The sequence below is a fragment of the Macaca thibetana genome, chromosome 1, assembly GCF_024542745.1.
Source record: "Macaca thibetana thibetana isolate TM-01 chromosome 1, ASM2454274v1, whole genome shotgun sequence".
NCBI classification, from domain to species: domain Eukaryota; kingdom Metazoa; phylum Chordata; class Mammalia; order Primates; family Cercopithecidae; genus Macaca; species Macaca thibetana.
The window spans coordinates 56,357,866-56,372,413 of NC_065578.1; the positions used below are offsets into that span (position 1 = coordinate 56,357,866).

Consider the following 14,548-nt stretch of genomic DNA (forward strand, 5'->3'; position numbering starts at 1 on the left):
CATAAAGAATGCTGGAGGACTAGAAGCCCAGAGTTCACCATATTCTGTGTTCCCAAAGATCATACGAGCCACATCTGTGTCAAGAAGTCTTGGTTCAGCGTAGTTTCCAGGTCCCCAGTTGCCTGGATCCTCCTCATAAGAATATGTTTCCATTTGTCTATATCCAATTTAAAATGTGGAGTTCAGAACTGAGCACGGGTCTCCAAACTATGGTCTTTACAGAACAGAGAACCCACCTCCCCAGGGTTTTGAAGCTATATTTTTATGAAGGCAGATAAAGCTTATATTAGGCTTGCAATCCTGTCAAATTCAAGCCCTTTTACTACCAATGCTTGTGCCTTCATCCTAAACTCCCTTCTACCAAGGCGTCCCCAGATAGGCCCACCTTCTATAATATAGAGGAAAATTGCATTGATTTTTTATTCAGGTTGACTTGAGGTGAAATCCCAGTTCTGCTTCCTACATGCTGGGTTGTATTGTAAATATTTTTAAATTGTCTGTATATGATGTTTTGACATCTTAAGAAATCTTTCTGACTGGGGAGAGACTGTTTCTCAATTCTTAGACATAATAAAGGACCCAGCCAGGAGCATGTCTTTGATATGCAAACTAACCAATCCAGAGTCATCCCTCCTCTGCCTGGTTCATACACCCCAGAAAGCAATATTCCTCTGCCTCCACTATCTTGGGGCAGAGGGGGATCACCCCTACAGCTTAGAGCCAGACAAAACGATTCGAACTAGCCAATCACTTGCTGTGACCTGCCTTGCCTTGGATTGCCAATCCCGATAAAGGAGTGGCCTTAGGTCTCCCCCTTCTGCTCCTTGTCTTTTGCCTCCTGACCACCCTGGTGTCTTTCCCATGTGGCTCTGTGTGGTGTGCTGTGCTCCAGTCTCTAGGACCTGTGAGTATAACAAACTGTTTGTTTGTTTGTTTGTTTCCAGAGGCTCTCCAATGTCTCCTCTTATGGCTGCACCTGACTGACCAAAGAAAATGTTGTACATATACACCATGGAGTACTATGCAGTCATAAAAAGGAATGAGACCACATCTTTTGTGGGAATGTAGATGGAGTTGGAGGCCATTATCCCTAACAAACTAATACAGGAACAGAAAGCCAAATACCACATGTTCTCACTTATAAACAGGAGCAAAATGATGAGAACTCATGGGCACATAGGCGGGAACAATAGACACTGGAGCCTAGTTGAGAGTGGAGGGTTGAAGGAGAGAGAGGAAGAGAAAAAATAACTATTGGGTACTAGGCTTAGTACCTAGCTGAGAGAATAATCTGTACAACAAACCCTGTGACATGAGTTTACCAATAGAACAAACCTGCACGTGTGCCCCTGAACTAATTAAAAAAGAAAAAGAATACAAAACGTGGGTGAACTTAGAAAAGATTTATCTTGAGAGATAATAGGCATCGTTGTTAAACAAAAGGACTCAGGAGCCAGACTGCCTAGGTTCTAATCCTGCCTCTGTCACCCCTTACAGCCAGCAAGTTATGTAAACTTTTCCGTCCTTGCTATCTTCAACTATAAAATGAGAATAATAGTACCATCTACCTCCTAGGGTTGTTGTGAGGATTAAATGACCTGGTACTTATAAAGGGCTTGCCACAATGCCTGGCACATAATATATACTTGATAAAGTAGCTATTAGTATCACCTCATAGGAATGTTGCGAGAATGAAACTGAATAATGTATGTAAACTAACACGCGTCTAGTATATAGGAGGTACTCCATAATGAGAGTTACACCTAGTTATTTTTTATTGTGGTAAAATACATAACATACAAAGTACCATTTTAACTATTTTTCAGCGTGCAGTTAAGGGGCATTAAATACATTCACATTTCTGTGCAACCATCACCACATTCATCTCCAAAAGATTCCATCTTCCCAAATTGAAACCTCATGCCTACTAAATAATAACACTTCATTTTTTTCTTTTCCCTGGTCTCTGGCAATCACCATTCTACTTTCTGTCTTTATGACTGTGACTATGTTAAGTAATCCATATAAATGATATCATACCATATTTGTCTTTCGTGTCTGGCTTAATTCACTCAGCATAATGTCTTCAAGGCTCATACGCATTGTAGCACATGTGAGAATTTTCTTTCATTTGAGAGCTCCATAGAATTTCACTGTCTGTATATGCAACATTTTGTATTCATCCATCTACAGGCATGGGTCACTTCTACCTTTTGGCTACTGAAAGTAATGCTGTTATGATCAGGGGTGTACAGATATCCATTCTATTATTAGTTATTCAGGAGTAATTTTTCTATAGCTTTTTTTCCTGAAGAAAATCCATTTTTACATTTAAACTATCATCTTACTACCCTTATGTTATCTTCACACTAGTCAGAACAAGGAAGAGAAAATAATAATGCAAAATGACCAAGGTCATGTAACTCAGATGGTTAAGTATTATTTATGAAGTGCTTGATAAATTACCTTTGTGAAGTTCATGGTAGGTGATATACATGGAGGTGTTTTATAAGCTGTAAAACACTGAATAAATATAAGGAAAAAGACATCTATTTGACTCTTGTTCTCTTGGAAAACGGATCATAGAAGGTTTTTCTATTTTCCTCTTACCACCAATGAACAGGACTGACAGTGTCAGGAGAGCTCTGGGGATGAATCTGGGAGTTAATTGCAGCTGTAAGGTTGATGAAAACACAAACCACTTCTTTGGTGGGTTCAACAAATATATCAGCCCTTAAATTTCCTGGTCGTGCAGTGATAGATTTCTTTTTTTAAGATTGAGAACTCCATTTATTCTTTTTGATTACAGCAATTGCAAGGTGCTCCAGGTTAAACTCAAGAGAGTCTGGATGCTTTGACCAAGTCAAAAGATGTACACGTATCTCCCTCTAGGACGCATGTCATTAAAGTTGCCAACACACAAAGAAATTTAACTTAAACTGTCACATTACACATTGATCTTCAAAGCTCATCAATCTCCCATCAGATTACCAGGATAGTGGGACACTTTTATCACCATTACACTATAAGAAACACAGTGCAGTCACAAGTGGCCAAGTCAGCATACAGACCTGCTTTGATGGATGATCAGAGTTGATCAAGTTTGTCAGTTGCTTTATGTGTTTGTATGCTTGTTTTAGATTTCTTCCCAGAGAGTAGAGGCTTTTAAGGGCACATGTGTCAATGGATTCAATTTCACAAAGCCATGTGATTGCTTTACTTACCCCTGTCTTCTCATCAAAGATTTTGATTCCTCCAAAGGAGATGGTTAAAAAGATTTTCTGTTTGTGTTCTCCTTTGGAACGAGCGCCAGCAACAACGCCCTGTTGACAGGAAGAACATGGTTTTTACTTTAGTGTTTTCATTTGAAAATTCTCTCTGGTCCCAAAGGCACGTCAGATACCATCAACCAATGCCACCAATCATACACACTGCTTTTCTTTCGCACTTCCACATTTCTCTACTCAATGCGCTCACATCTTCTTGGTGTTTTAGGGTCATGCTCGTCCTAGTGCTTCTAACACATTGTATAGAGAAATGTTTGAATGTTCACTCACTTAACTAATCGAACTTTATAGAATGGTGTCTAGATGCTCAGCTCAGAATTGGGGGTCCCAAGACAGACACAATATGGTTTTCATATTAATGTCTTTTGTGGGTTTTATATTAGATATGGTTTTAACCTTTTAAATAAAGGTGAGCCACTAAGTATATTCCTACATATAATTTTATTTTTTATAATTCTGGAAAAAGTTTTCATATGAATCAATTTTAGATAATAGAAAGAAAATAAAAACAAATGCTAGACTGTCCATTTTGCTGGAAAAATGTGATCACCATAGTTAAATGCCTATTGATTGCAATTTTTATCCAAAGACATTTTATGTTTACCATTACCCTTGTTCCTCTCATTCTCACATTCCATTCATCAAAAAAAACAAACAAAAAAAAAAACAAAAAAAACCTGTTTCCTTACTGTCTCAAACGTTTTATAAGCCAAAGATATGTCTATGAATCAGTAAGAAGGTAAGCTTCACAAAATGTTGGGGTGTTACTTTGTTCACCGCTTTATCTCTCGTGCTTATGACAGTCCCCGGAGGGCAGGAGGTGCTTAGCAAATAATTGCTAAGTGAATATGTGCTATCCAGAGTCACTCAAAGTTGATATGATTCAAGTTAAAAATAAAGACACTTGCTTTTCAAATTAGATTCTGTGTTGGCCAGTTGCAGGAAAGCATGGGCTCCATACTAGGGTACAACTCAGGGGATAAAGACCTTTCAAGGGATCTACACTCTCAGGGGCTGTTGCTGACCATGTATTAGGGGCCTTGAGGCTTCCAGCTTACTGCCAGCCTCTAAAGATGGCAAGATTAAGCCCAACTCTCAGCAGTTATGGTTCTGGGTTTTTAGAAGAAGAAAGGTCTAAAATAATATTGATTTCATATTTCCAGTAGATAAAACTACTATGTGCTATTCTCAGCATCAGTTTTGGGGAATGGTTGGTGTTAGAGAGCAGTTGATATGACCAGAGGTATGAGGAAGGCACATTCTTTTGAGGATGTTTGATTATCTTCACCTTGGGTATTGGAAACATTCTGTGGAATAAGAATATCTAAGTCATACTCCTGGTTCTGTATAATCTTGGACAAATTAACCTGTTAGCTTTACTTTCTTAAGTGTAAATACATCATTTTTTTGCATGGTTGACAGAATTAAATAAACATTTACATAAAGTACCTAGCACAATGCCTGGTATACTGAAGAAATGTAATAAAAATGAATTTCTTCTAGAAAATACATGAATGTCCATTACAGTTTGTGTTCCAGTTCCTGTTTATAGACACCTACTAGGAGGAAATTCCCTCTTTCATACATCACCCATTCATTCTCAAGCACGTCTTGCAGACTCGCAGACATGCAGAATGTATAGCAGCACAGAAAACCTTAAAACTAATAGATCCAAGTTTCTCAAAAGACAGATGAGAAAAATGATGAATTGAAAGGTAGTAGACCATCCTGAGACGGCACAGGGAATTGGTCAAAGAGCTGAGACTACAACTCAGCTCTCCTAACACTTGGTGCTGGGACCAGTGATTATCCTTTACATGTGTCTTATTTCTAGGTAGTTTAAGTCTCTCTCCCTACAACCCCCTTCCAATCTTCCTCTTTCAGCTCTTCAGAGCTGCTCCATATTGACATAAGACTGCTCCTCCAGCAACTGCTCTCTAAAAAGGTTAGAGTAACCCTTAACTCACATACAAAGTAGAGTTCTCTGTCTCTTCAATCCCTCCCCACATTCAGTGGTTTCTAGATTGCTCAATGTGCTCCTTGTTTTCCCATGAATTTACTGTGGGATGCTTTTAAGGAACATGCAGAAATGGCCAAAGTACGTCTTTGGAATCCCAGGGGTAACTCCTAATTTCTGTTTAATGCCACCTTCTCTGACCCTCTTAGCCAACAGAGCATACCCTTTATGCCAGATTGCATCTCCTTTGTTTTCCCTGCTTCACTTTCCTCCTGGAAGTTACCACCATCTGACATTTCACAAATTCATTCGTTGATTGTCTGCCTTTGCCTAATAGAACAAAAGCTCAACAGCGCATGGAACTTTCTTTATTTGGTTTGTGCCTAGGGCTGAGAATGCAGCCTAGTGTAAAGCAGGAACTCAAAGAGAAAGAAAGTGACTTTCCCTCACTTGCCTTTTAAATCTGTGTTCTCGGATGGATTTGGACTAAAATAATACATGTTACTATCCCTTCACACCCCAACCTTCAATCTCAGATATCCAGGATACATACAAATCAGAAAAACAATTAGCCCCTTGCTGGGGGCTGAATGTGTTCCCTCAAATGCATGTGTTGAATCTTAATTGCCAGTGTGATAGTACTGGGAGATGATTAAGTGGTAAGGGTAGAACACTCATAGAGGGGATTAGGGTTCTTATAAAAAGGCTTCAGAGAATGGGTTCATTCCCCTTTCTGCCCTTCTGTTTTGAGGATACAGCATGCATCCCCTTTGGAGGATGCAGTAACAGGCACCATCTAGGGAACAGAGAGATCAGGGTCCTCACTGGACGCCCAACCTGCTGGCCCCTTTATCATAGACTTCCCAGCATCAGAACTGTGAGAAAATAAATTTGTTTTTTATAAATTACCCAGTCTCAGGCATTTTGTTAGAGCAGCACAAATAGACTAAGATGTACCTCCTAAAGGAAAGTACTGGAAGGACTGTCAAAGGGGAGGAGACTGTCTCCTTCTGGCTTTATTCCTTCTTCCTTTAGGTGAGAAGAGCACAGGACAGGTTGGGGAAAGGGCTACACCTTCGGTCAGGAAGAGAAGTTTCAATGTCTCTATCTCCAAAACAGTCCTAACAGCTCCTAGCTCACAGATTTCCTGGAATATCAAAAAGCAATAATTCCTGGCACATAGTAGTACTGATTAGATACTAAGGCCCCCTTTGCTTGTTGGTATCAAGTAGCTACCAAAGAATTCCCCTGGTAGAACACGGCTGTAGGTAAAGAAGGATGGAAAAAGCCAACATACATGTTCCAGGAGCATTTCCACTTGGGGCTGCTGATGGTGACTTTACATGACAAATGAAAAAGAGAAGGACAATCCATAAGGTGCTATCTTTGGGGAAAGAAAAGTCCCATCTTAGCAAGCATGTTTTTCTTGTGAGACAGGACTCTGGGTAAAGCTCTGAAAAACTGCACTCAGTCTAGAGTGGGCCTGCTGCAAGACAGTACCTTCAGGACACTGACGGGCTCATCTCCCCACAAGACTATTCATGGCCACTGCGCAGAACTAACAGAAGCTCAGGAGACAGCTCTGGTTAGGGAGTCAAAAGATGTGGATATAGGTCCTGTTATGGACTCTGTGCCTGATATTAGCCACTTGACCTAGTAAGTCACCACCGGAAATCTGGAAACCAGAGAGTCAAACATTTTCTTGGATGCCTATGCTAGAGGTTCTTTTACCTATCATATAATTTAGTCAATATCACAATCCTGGGAAGTAAGAATTACCTCCCTCATTTTACAGATGAGGAAACATAAGGCCAGGGGATCAAATGACCTCCTAGAACCTAAAGAGACTAATAAGTCATAGAACTGAAAGTCAAACAGCGATCTTTCTGATTCTCAAGGTAGGAATCCTTCTACTACAATCCTCTCTTCTCTAAGAGCCCCTTTTTGAGAAACAGGTTTTTAAAAAATGACCATGCAATGATGCATGCTACAGATATGTCCAAAAGTTTATGAAAATAGCTAGGTAGAACCAACAGCTTCCAAACTTAATGGTGAAGAGGAACCCAAAAATGAGAATAATGTTCACATTTCTCACCTCATAAGAGTGTGGGGACACTTAAGCAAACTATGCATCTACTGCACTTGGCACAGTGTGCAGGAAGGGCTCAGTAAATAACAGTTATTCTTTCGAGAGCTAATATGATATGATTAAGCAATACCACGTGCTAGGCATTGTGTGAAATGATTGACACAGGCATCCTCAAGGGAGTCATAAGTAGGCAGCATCTCAATGGAGGAAGTTACATATAGAGAAAAGGTCAGGCATGACAAGCAAGAGTCACAGGCTGCCCTGTCCAGCCCAGGCGTTGCTGTGAGAATCAGATGTATGATGTACATGACAGGGCTCTGAGAACATTCGCACAGCACGGTACATGCACCCAACGTTATGACTGTGCTCTCCAGGGAACATGTAAAGCATATGTGTAAATGCAGCAGGCTTCAGGCATGAATTCTGAAAACCTTAGAATGCTATTCCAGAAAGCCCCATGTAATAAGCCTAGTCTCCATTCTCCATTCTCAGTTCTAGGTAGTTACCAGGTATATGAACCAAAGGGAAAAAATTCATTCTAAGTTTCATTTTTTTCCCAGTTAAAAAGGGGAGTACAAGTATCTTTCTCTGTCCCGTTTTTGCCCAGAGACTGATTCCTACAGACTAGAACTGCATCCTCTGATCTCCTGAGCTTCCTTCTCCATGGCTCCAGTTGTGTTCCACCAATGCAAGGCACAGGCAGGAGATCAGCGGGTGGAAGGAGAGAGAGGTCAGGGCATTGCTCCCCATTCCCTTATCATCCTTCATTTGCATCTCTGGTAGTAGCTGTATTTTGTGTGGTGAGAAAGGCAGACTTTCTTATCAATTCTGCTCTTCCTGTGCTCCAGTAAATATATATCTTCCTAGGAGTGGCAATAGCTTCCCACTGTTGCTAGATTCTGAGTACCTCACCACCCCTCATTTGCTACCTTAAATCTACCCACCCATTGGAAGTTGCTCCTTCATTAAAGTACCGTCATCTGATCTTTCCGGGGTAGATTTTGGTTCTTTCAGGACTCTGACTGACATACCTAATGTTCTGCACCTAGCTCTCTAGGCATTGTCTTTGGAGACCTCATCCTTTTCCTTAACTTTAATTGCCACCATTTTGTTTCTGAAAGCTGACTAGTTTAGAAGTCAATGATGTGTGATGTGACTACTGGGTAGTAGCTTACTGGTAGGAGCTTAAGACCTAGTTTGGGAACTACAATAAATTAAATGCAAATACAAAACAGAATACAATTAAGGGCAAAACTGTGTCTTGTCAAACACAGGCTCTCTTGGTATCTGGGTTAGAATTCATTTTATCATAGATTAAATGAAGGCTGTGAGGCAAATACTTTAACTTCTCTGACCCTCAGATTTCTTCTTCACAAAACAGAGAAGCTAATACGTATCTCATATGATCAAAAGATATAATATATGTGAAAACACTTTGTGGATTGTAAATTAAAATATTACGATGTCAACAAATGATGATGATGATGATGATCATGATGCTCTGTTGGTAGACAGGCAATGGGTCACTCATGTTCATTATATGAATCCCCTCTCAATCCCCTACAATCCAAGAGAAAACTCTCTAATGCAAGAACATGCACCAGCTTCAGAGAGTCTAACAAAGGCAACAGAATTTTTATTTCTCATATGGCCTAACGTGAGTAAGTGGGCCTTTTTGCAAGGGTAAGAGGCATTTTGTACATCTCTCTGACTTTCCTGGGCAGATGGCCAAATAGAGAATTGATCATTTATGTTTCTGTGTTTCCTAAAGAAAAACCACTGGGAGCTGAAATGTCAACATTCTTCTCAGCAACCTGCAAATAATGAAACACAATTGTCTGGAAATCAAGGACCCCTCAAAAAGTTCAGCACAGCTGACAGGAGTATGTTATAGTAGGACAAACTCTCAGGGCTTTGGGGACCTCATGGTTATGAGAGGTGACAGATGGAGCACTTCACGGCAGGACACACACACACACACACACAGTTGGCAGCCATTGCTAGGCCTAGTCCAGCTAGCTTAGGCCAATGTTAATCCTGAGTGAGAATGTTCAGGGAGCAGAGGCCAACTCCTGACTCACACCCACTTAGGCCTCAGGTTTCCAAGAAGGCGGCTGGCCAATGATGTGCTCTGTGACTGAACCTGGTGAATGGTCATCTCCCAGATGCTGGGAGCATGAGATCCTTTCTCCTCCTCAGCAGACTTGTGGCTCTGGATGAGAACAAGATCTCTGCATTTTCTTCATGCCTTTTAATTAAGATTTGTTAGAGTAAATCTCCATTTGCCAGACTTCATATTCACTGAGGAGGGACTTCAGCAATAATCAAGATCTTGGCCCTTATCCTCATCTTTGACTAGGGGACCCTTGGGATGGAAGGTGTGGCTCTATCTGATTGGAGAGTTTGAAGCAGCGGCTAAACATACAAAAATCAATCTCTTCTGGGGCTCTCTTTGTAATTTGCTGAGGATAGACAGATTGCATTCTCATCTGATCTTATGCACGAGTCACGGGTCCTACTCTGGGCAAGGGCAGGGGGTGGGAGAACAGGGGGATCTGCAGTTGTCCAACACCCCTGCAAACCAAGTGGAATAGCTCATCTCATTCAAGGATGCTCACTGTGACTGTGTATCTAAGTCACATCCTCCAGGCCAGGATTTATCAGGCAGAAAGATGGAGTTTGGAATTCTTCCTGTCCAACTCTTGTCTATTAATCACTCAGCTCTGAGCCTGGGAGAAGAAAACTCATCATCGGACTACCGTAAAATTGTATAAAATTGCTTAATTATTGAAAAAAAAAAGATGCATTAACTTATTCCAAGGTGATTGCAAAATCATTGTTTTGATGTCTTTTATGCCTTTTTCTAGTATACTTTATAGTAAATACATAACTATTAAAATAAAGTTTGTTTATATAACAGCTTAACAAATAAAAAGAAGATATATAAATGAATATCCAGTGTAGAAAATTAAGAGTTTAAAAACTCATGATTCTTAGAGCCATACTATAGGGAAACTTAGCATCTGATATGTATGCTAACCTACTAAAAAATTTGTATAGCATAAACAAAAATAATAACTGTGATTTACTCAGCATCTATGAAAGTAAAGGTGATGCAGATTTGATCACATTTTACATTTATGCATTTTACAGGTTTTAATACTTTTACACACCTAACAAGCTTTTTTTTCTTTTCTTCCTTTTACATTTGAAAATATTTCATTGACAAAGTTATATCTTCATGGGCTATTTGAAGATATATATATGTATATATGCTCATATATATTATTAGATGAAGGAGAAAGAGTCCTAGGACAGGAAACTGTATAAATTATAATTCCAATTTTATTACATATATGTGTATAATTCATATATTATATATGAAAAACCACAAAAAGAACTTGCAAATTATACACAAAAATGTTGACACTGATTGGCTTTGTGGGATTGTGGATTATTTCAGTTTTCTTCCTTATATTTTTCTGTATTTTCAAAATATTTCATAATGCACATAAGTGAACTCTGTAATCAGAAAAATAAATTATATATGTTTGAAATACATATGATATTTGTAGACTTCTTGCTAAATCATTTATTTTTTCAATGTTTTATAACTTTTTTAAAAGAAACAATATATGGACATCAGAATCTGAGAAAACTGTTATTTTTGTATACTCTTAAGGCTGTTTAATAAAATTTAATAATTTATTTTGTATATTTAAAAAATTTCTAATTTCTGGCTGGGCGCAGTGGCTCACGTCTGTAATCCCAGCACTTTGGGAGGCCGAGGTAGATGGATCACGAGGTCAGGAGTTCGAGACCAGCCTGACCAACACGGTGAAATCCCATCTCTACTAAAAACACAAAAATTAGCCAGGCCTAGTAGTGTACGCCTGTAATCCCAGCTACTCAGGAGGTTGAGGCAGGAGAATCGCTTGAACCCGGGGGGCGGAGGTTGCAGTGAGCTGAGATTGCACCACTGCACGTCAGCCTAGGTGACAGAGCGAGATTCCTTCTCAAAAAAAAAAAGAAAAAAAAAATTCTAATTTCTTTCTTCGATTCCTCAGAGAAAAGGCTTCTTTATAACATTTAAAATCAGAAATCTCTTCATGATATCTCCAAATCCCAAAATATAATTACATTTTACTTTAAGGATATTATTTTAAAGTGTTTGGGGTACATTAGTAGAGATGATAAGAATGAATAAAATCAACTTTTATCTTAACATCTCTTACCATATGGCAAAAATACATATTATTTATTCAAAAATAAAAAGGTGGCAAAATTCATAAAATGTGGGGGATAAAAAATGTGATAATTTTGTAATTTTATTTTTTCAGGAGTTGCAAAATGAAAATAAAATGGAATAAAATGTGATACACTCAAAAATTGTAAAACTGGGCCTACCAAAATATTTCCACATAGTAGGTGCTCAATAAACATTTGCTGAATGACTGAAATCTCTTCCCAGTGAAAAAATATGGTGATTCAACAGTAAGCCAAGTAATTTACCAATAAATGAATAAAGTTATTTACAATTATGATGGTAATCATTTCTTTTCCTCATTCACATTAAACACAAAGTATTTAAAAGAAAACGTTTGCATAGCACCTTCAGTTTCATCATGGAATCCTGACATAACTTGTCTCCCCGAGCTGCGGAAACTTCATCAATCCCGATCAATTTGGCTTTGTACCGGACCCCTTCACCTTTAAACCTCTTTATCAAAGTGGCTTCACTGCGATCCTGACCTAAAAAGAGAAAAAGCAGATTCAAATATGTAGTTGTGTAGACCCCAGTGGCTTTGAGTATCCACAATTCCAAGATCCGCTGTCTGGTTTCATATACATTCCCAGAAAGTCAAATCACTGGACCCAGGAGAAAAGAATAGTAGTATCCCTAGATGCACATTCTGACTCCATCCATTTAAGTCCTGAGACAAATTACTTTTCCTTTCTGAGACTCAGTTTTCTCGGGTAGGGAAAAATAAGTTAAAAATAACCACCCCAACAGGGTATTATGATAAATCAGATAACATGTGTGAAGCATGTAATTCAGGGTTTGATAAACAAAAGATATTCAACAAATGATAATATTCACCCACTAAGAGTTCATGTCTGAAATTGTTGTTAGAATAATATTAGCACCGAGTCTCTGGCATTGCCAACATTCAATAATAGCTTGGCCAGGGTCCAAGACCCTCTTCCCACCCAATTCCACAAGCTGTTTTACAGTGAAACTCCGGAGTAATGACCTGAGGACAATTATCAAAAAATGGTTTTATGCCATCTCTTCTGGTAAGTCATGTGTGCGGGGAAATAGGCTTCCATGCTACGTGCTATTGTGTGTCTGCCCCTTCCAACAGGCTCTCTCAATAATTATTAAGATAATATTTTGCTAAGACACATCAACCAGGAGCTCAAGCATATCTACATGAAGTGAGGACAATAAAGTTAACTCTGAACTGAGGAAGCGCTCCATACCAGATGTTCTATAAACGTTATCCCCACTCTTCACAAGCAAACCAGTTCCATTTTCCAGATGATGAAGTTGAAGATCACAGAGTTTAGGTAGTTTGCCCAAGTAAACATAGTCTCAAATAAGATGAATACATAAGAACTCAAACCCATCACTAACCTCATCATACTTTGACTAGTCAGAGGTCTGGACACTGTACAGTTGGTTCTTAAAACCCGGAGTGTCCTATCTGTCTGCTATTCATCTCCTGTAATATCATTAACTTCAATTCTTGATTTCTCCTTCATCATGCTTACCTCATTCTGTCAGAAACACAGAGCTGAGGACATTAGAGATAATTCAGCCTATTTCTCTCTATCTATAGATGTGCAAACTAAGGCCTTTCTATCTTGTGGGGTTGATAATTATCAGAAGACATGCTTAAAATGGAAAAACACAACAGCAATCACTAAGCATCATATAGTACATTTCTAATGACAAAATACAACTTTCATTTCATTCATTTATACATTCATCCCTTACCGAGCATCTCCTCTGTATCAGTGCTACTATTCATTGTCAACAGATGAATGAGACAACGCCTGTGCCCTTAGAAGCTTAAGTTTTTGGTGGCTGCAAATACAAATGTATCTGCATTACGCTAGGTGTGTAAGAAGGTTCAAGCTTTAGAATCAGACATCCTCGTTTCCAATCATGGGTCCCTCTCAAAAGTCAACTAAACTGTCTGAGCCTCCCTTTTTAAAAGTGTTGGATGGGCCGGGCTCAGTGGCTCACGCCTGTAATCCCAGCACTTTGGGAGGCCGAGGCGGGCGGATCATGAGGTCAGGAGATAAAGACCATCCTGGCTAACACGGTGAAACCCCGTCTCTACTAAAAATACAAAAATTAGCCGGGCGTGGTGGTGGGCGCCTGTAGTCCCAGCTACTCTGGAGGCTGAGGCAGGAGAATGGTGTGAACCCAGGAGGCAGAGCTTGCAGTGAGCCAAGATCGCACCACTGCACTCCAGCCTGGGCGACAGAGCCAGACTCCATTTCAAAAAACAAACAAAAAAAAGTGTTGGATGACAATAAAGTATCTACCTTACAGCATTAGCATGAACAGTAACTTCAATGAGATAGTATGTGTGAAGCATGTATTTACATGGTAAGTTTTCTACAAATGGTAGCTGTCACCACTATTTTTTTTTTGGAAACTGTCTCACTTCATCACCCAGGCTGGAGTACAGTGGTGCGATCACAGCTCACAGCAGCCACCACCTCCCAGGCTCGGGCAACTCTCCTACTTCAGCCTCCCAAGTAGCTGGGACAACAGACACGCACTGTCATACTTGGCTATTTTTTTGTAGAGACGGGGTTTTGCTATGTTGCCTAGTCTCGGACTTCTAGACTCAAGCAATCCACCATCTTGGCCTCCCAAAGTGCTGTGATTATAAGCGTGAGTATCACCACTATTATAAACCCAGTAAAAGAAGCAAGAAGAAGACACAATCCTGGGGGGGTGGGAGGCAGAGAGAAGGAATGTCTGTCCAGCCAGGCCTGGACCTATGGTCCTGACTCCCAGATTTTTTTCTTTTTTTCCCACGACAGCCCTGCTGACTCCTTGTATATTAAAGCCTTCGAGTAATATTCCATAAAGCAAATATAACACATGGATGATTAGTCAGCAACTATAATCAGTATAATAATTAGGTCTCAGCATTCTGTAAGAGCAGATGTCAGAGACTAGAGCTAAGAACA

At 39.6% G+C, this 14,548-nt stretch overlaps 1 protein-coding gene across 5 annotated transcripts in view; it reads right to left on the reverse strand.

The window, feature by feature from the left end:
• Positions 1–14,548, reverse strand: part of DAB1 (DAB adaptor protein 1) — a 1,249,655-nt gene that overhangs the window by 137,742 nt on the left and 1,097,365 nt on the right. For all 5 annotated transcript variants that reach the window (XM_050803918.1, XM_050803884.1, XM_050803904.1 and 2 more), the window contains 2 exons: positions 11,946–12,085; positions 3,225–3,323 (listed from right to left, as the gene is read on the reverse strand). In XM_050803918.1, the coding sequence (XP_050659875.1) occupies positions 3,225–3,323; positions 11,946–12,085 (239 nt within the window). The remainder of the gene's footprint in view (positions 1–3,224; positions 3,324–11,945; positions 12,086–14,548) is intronic.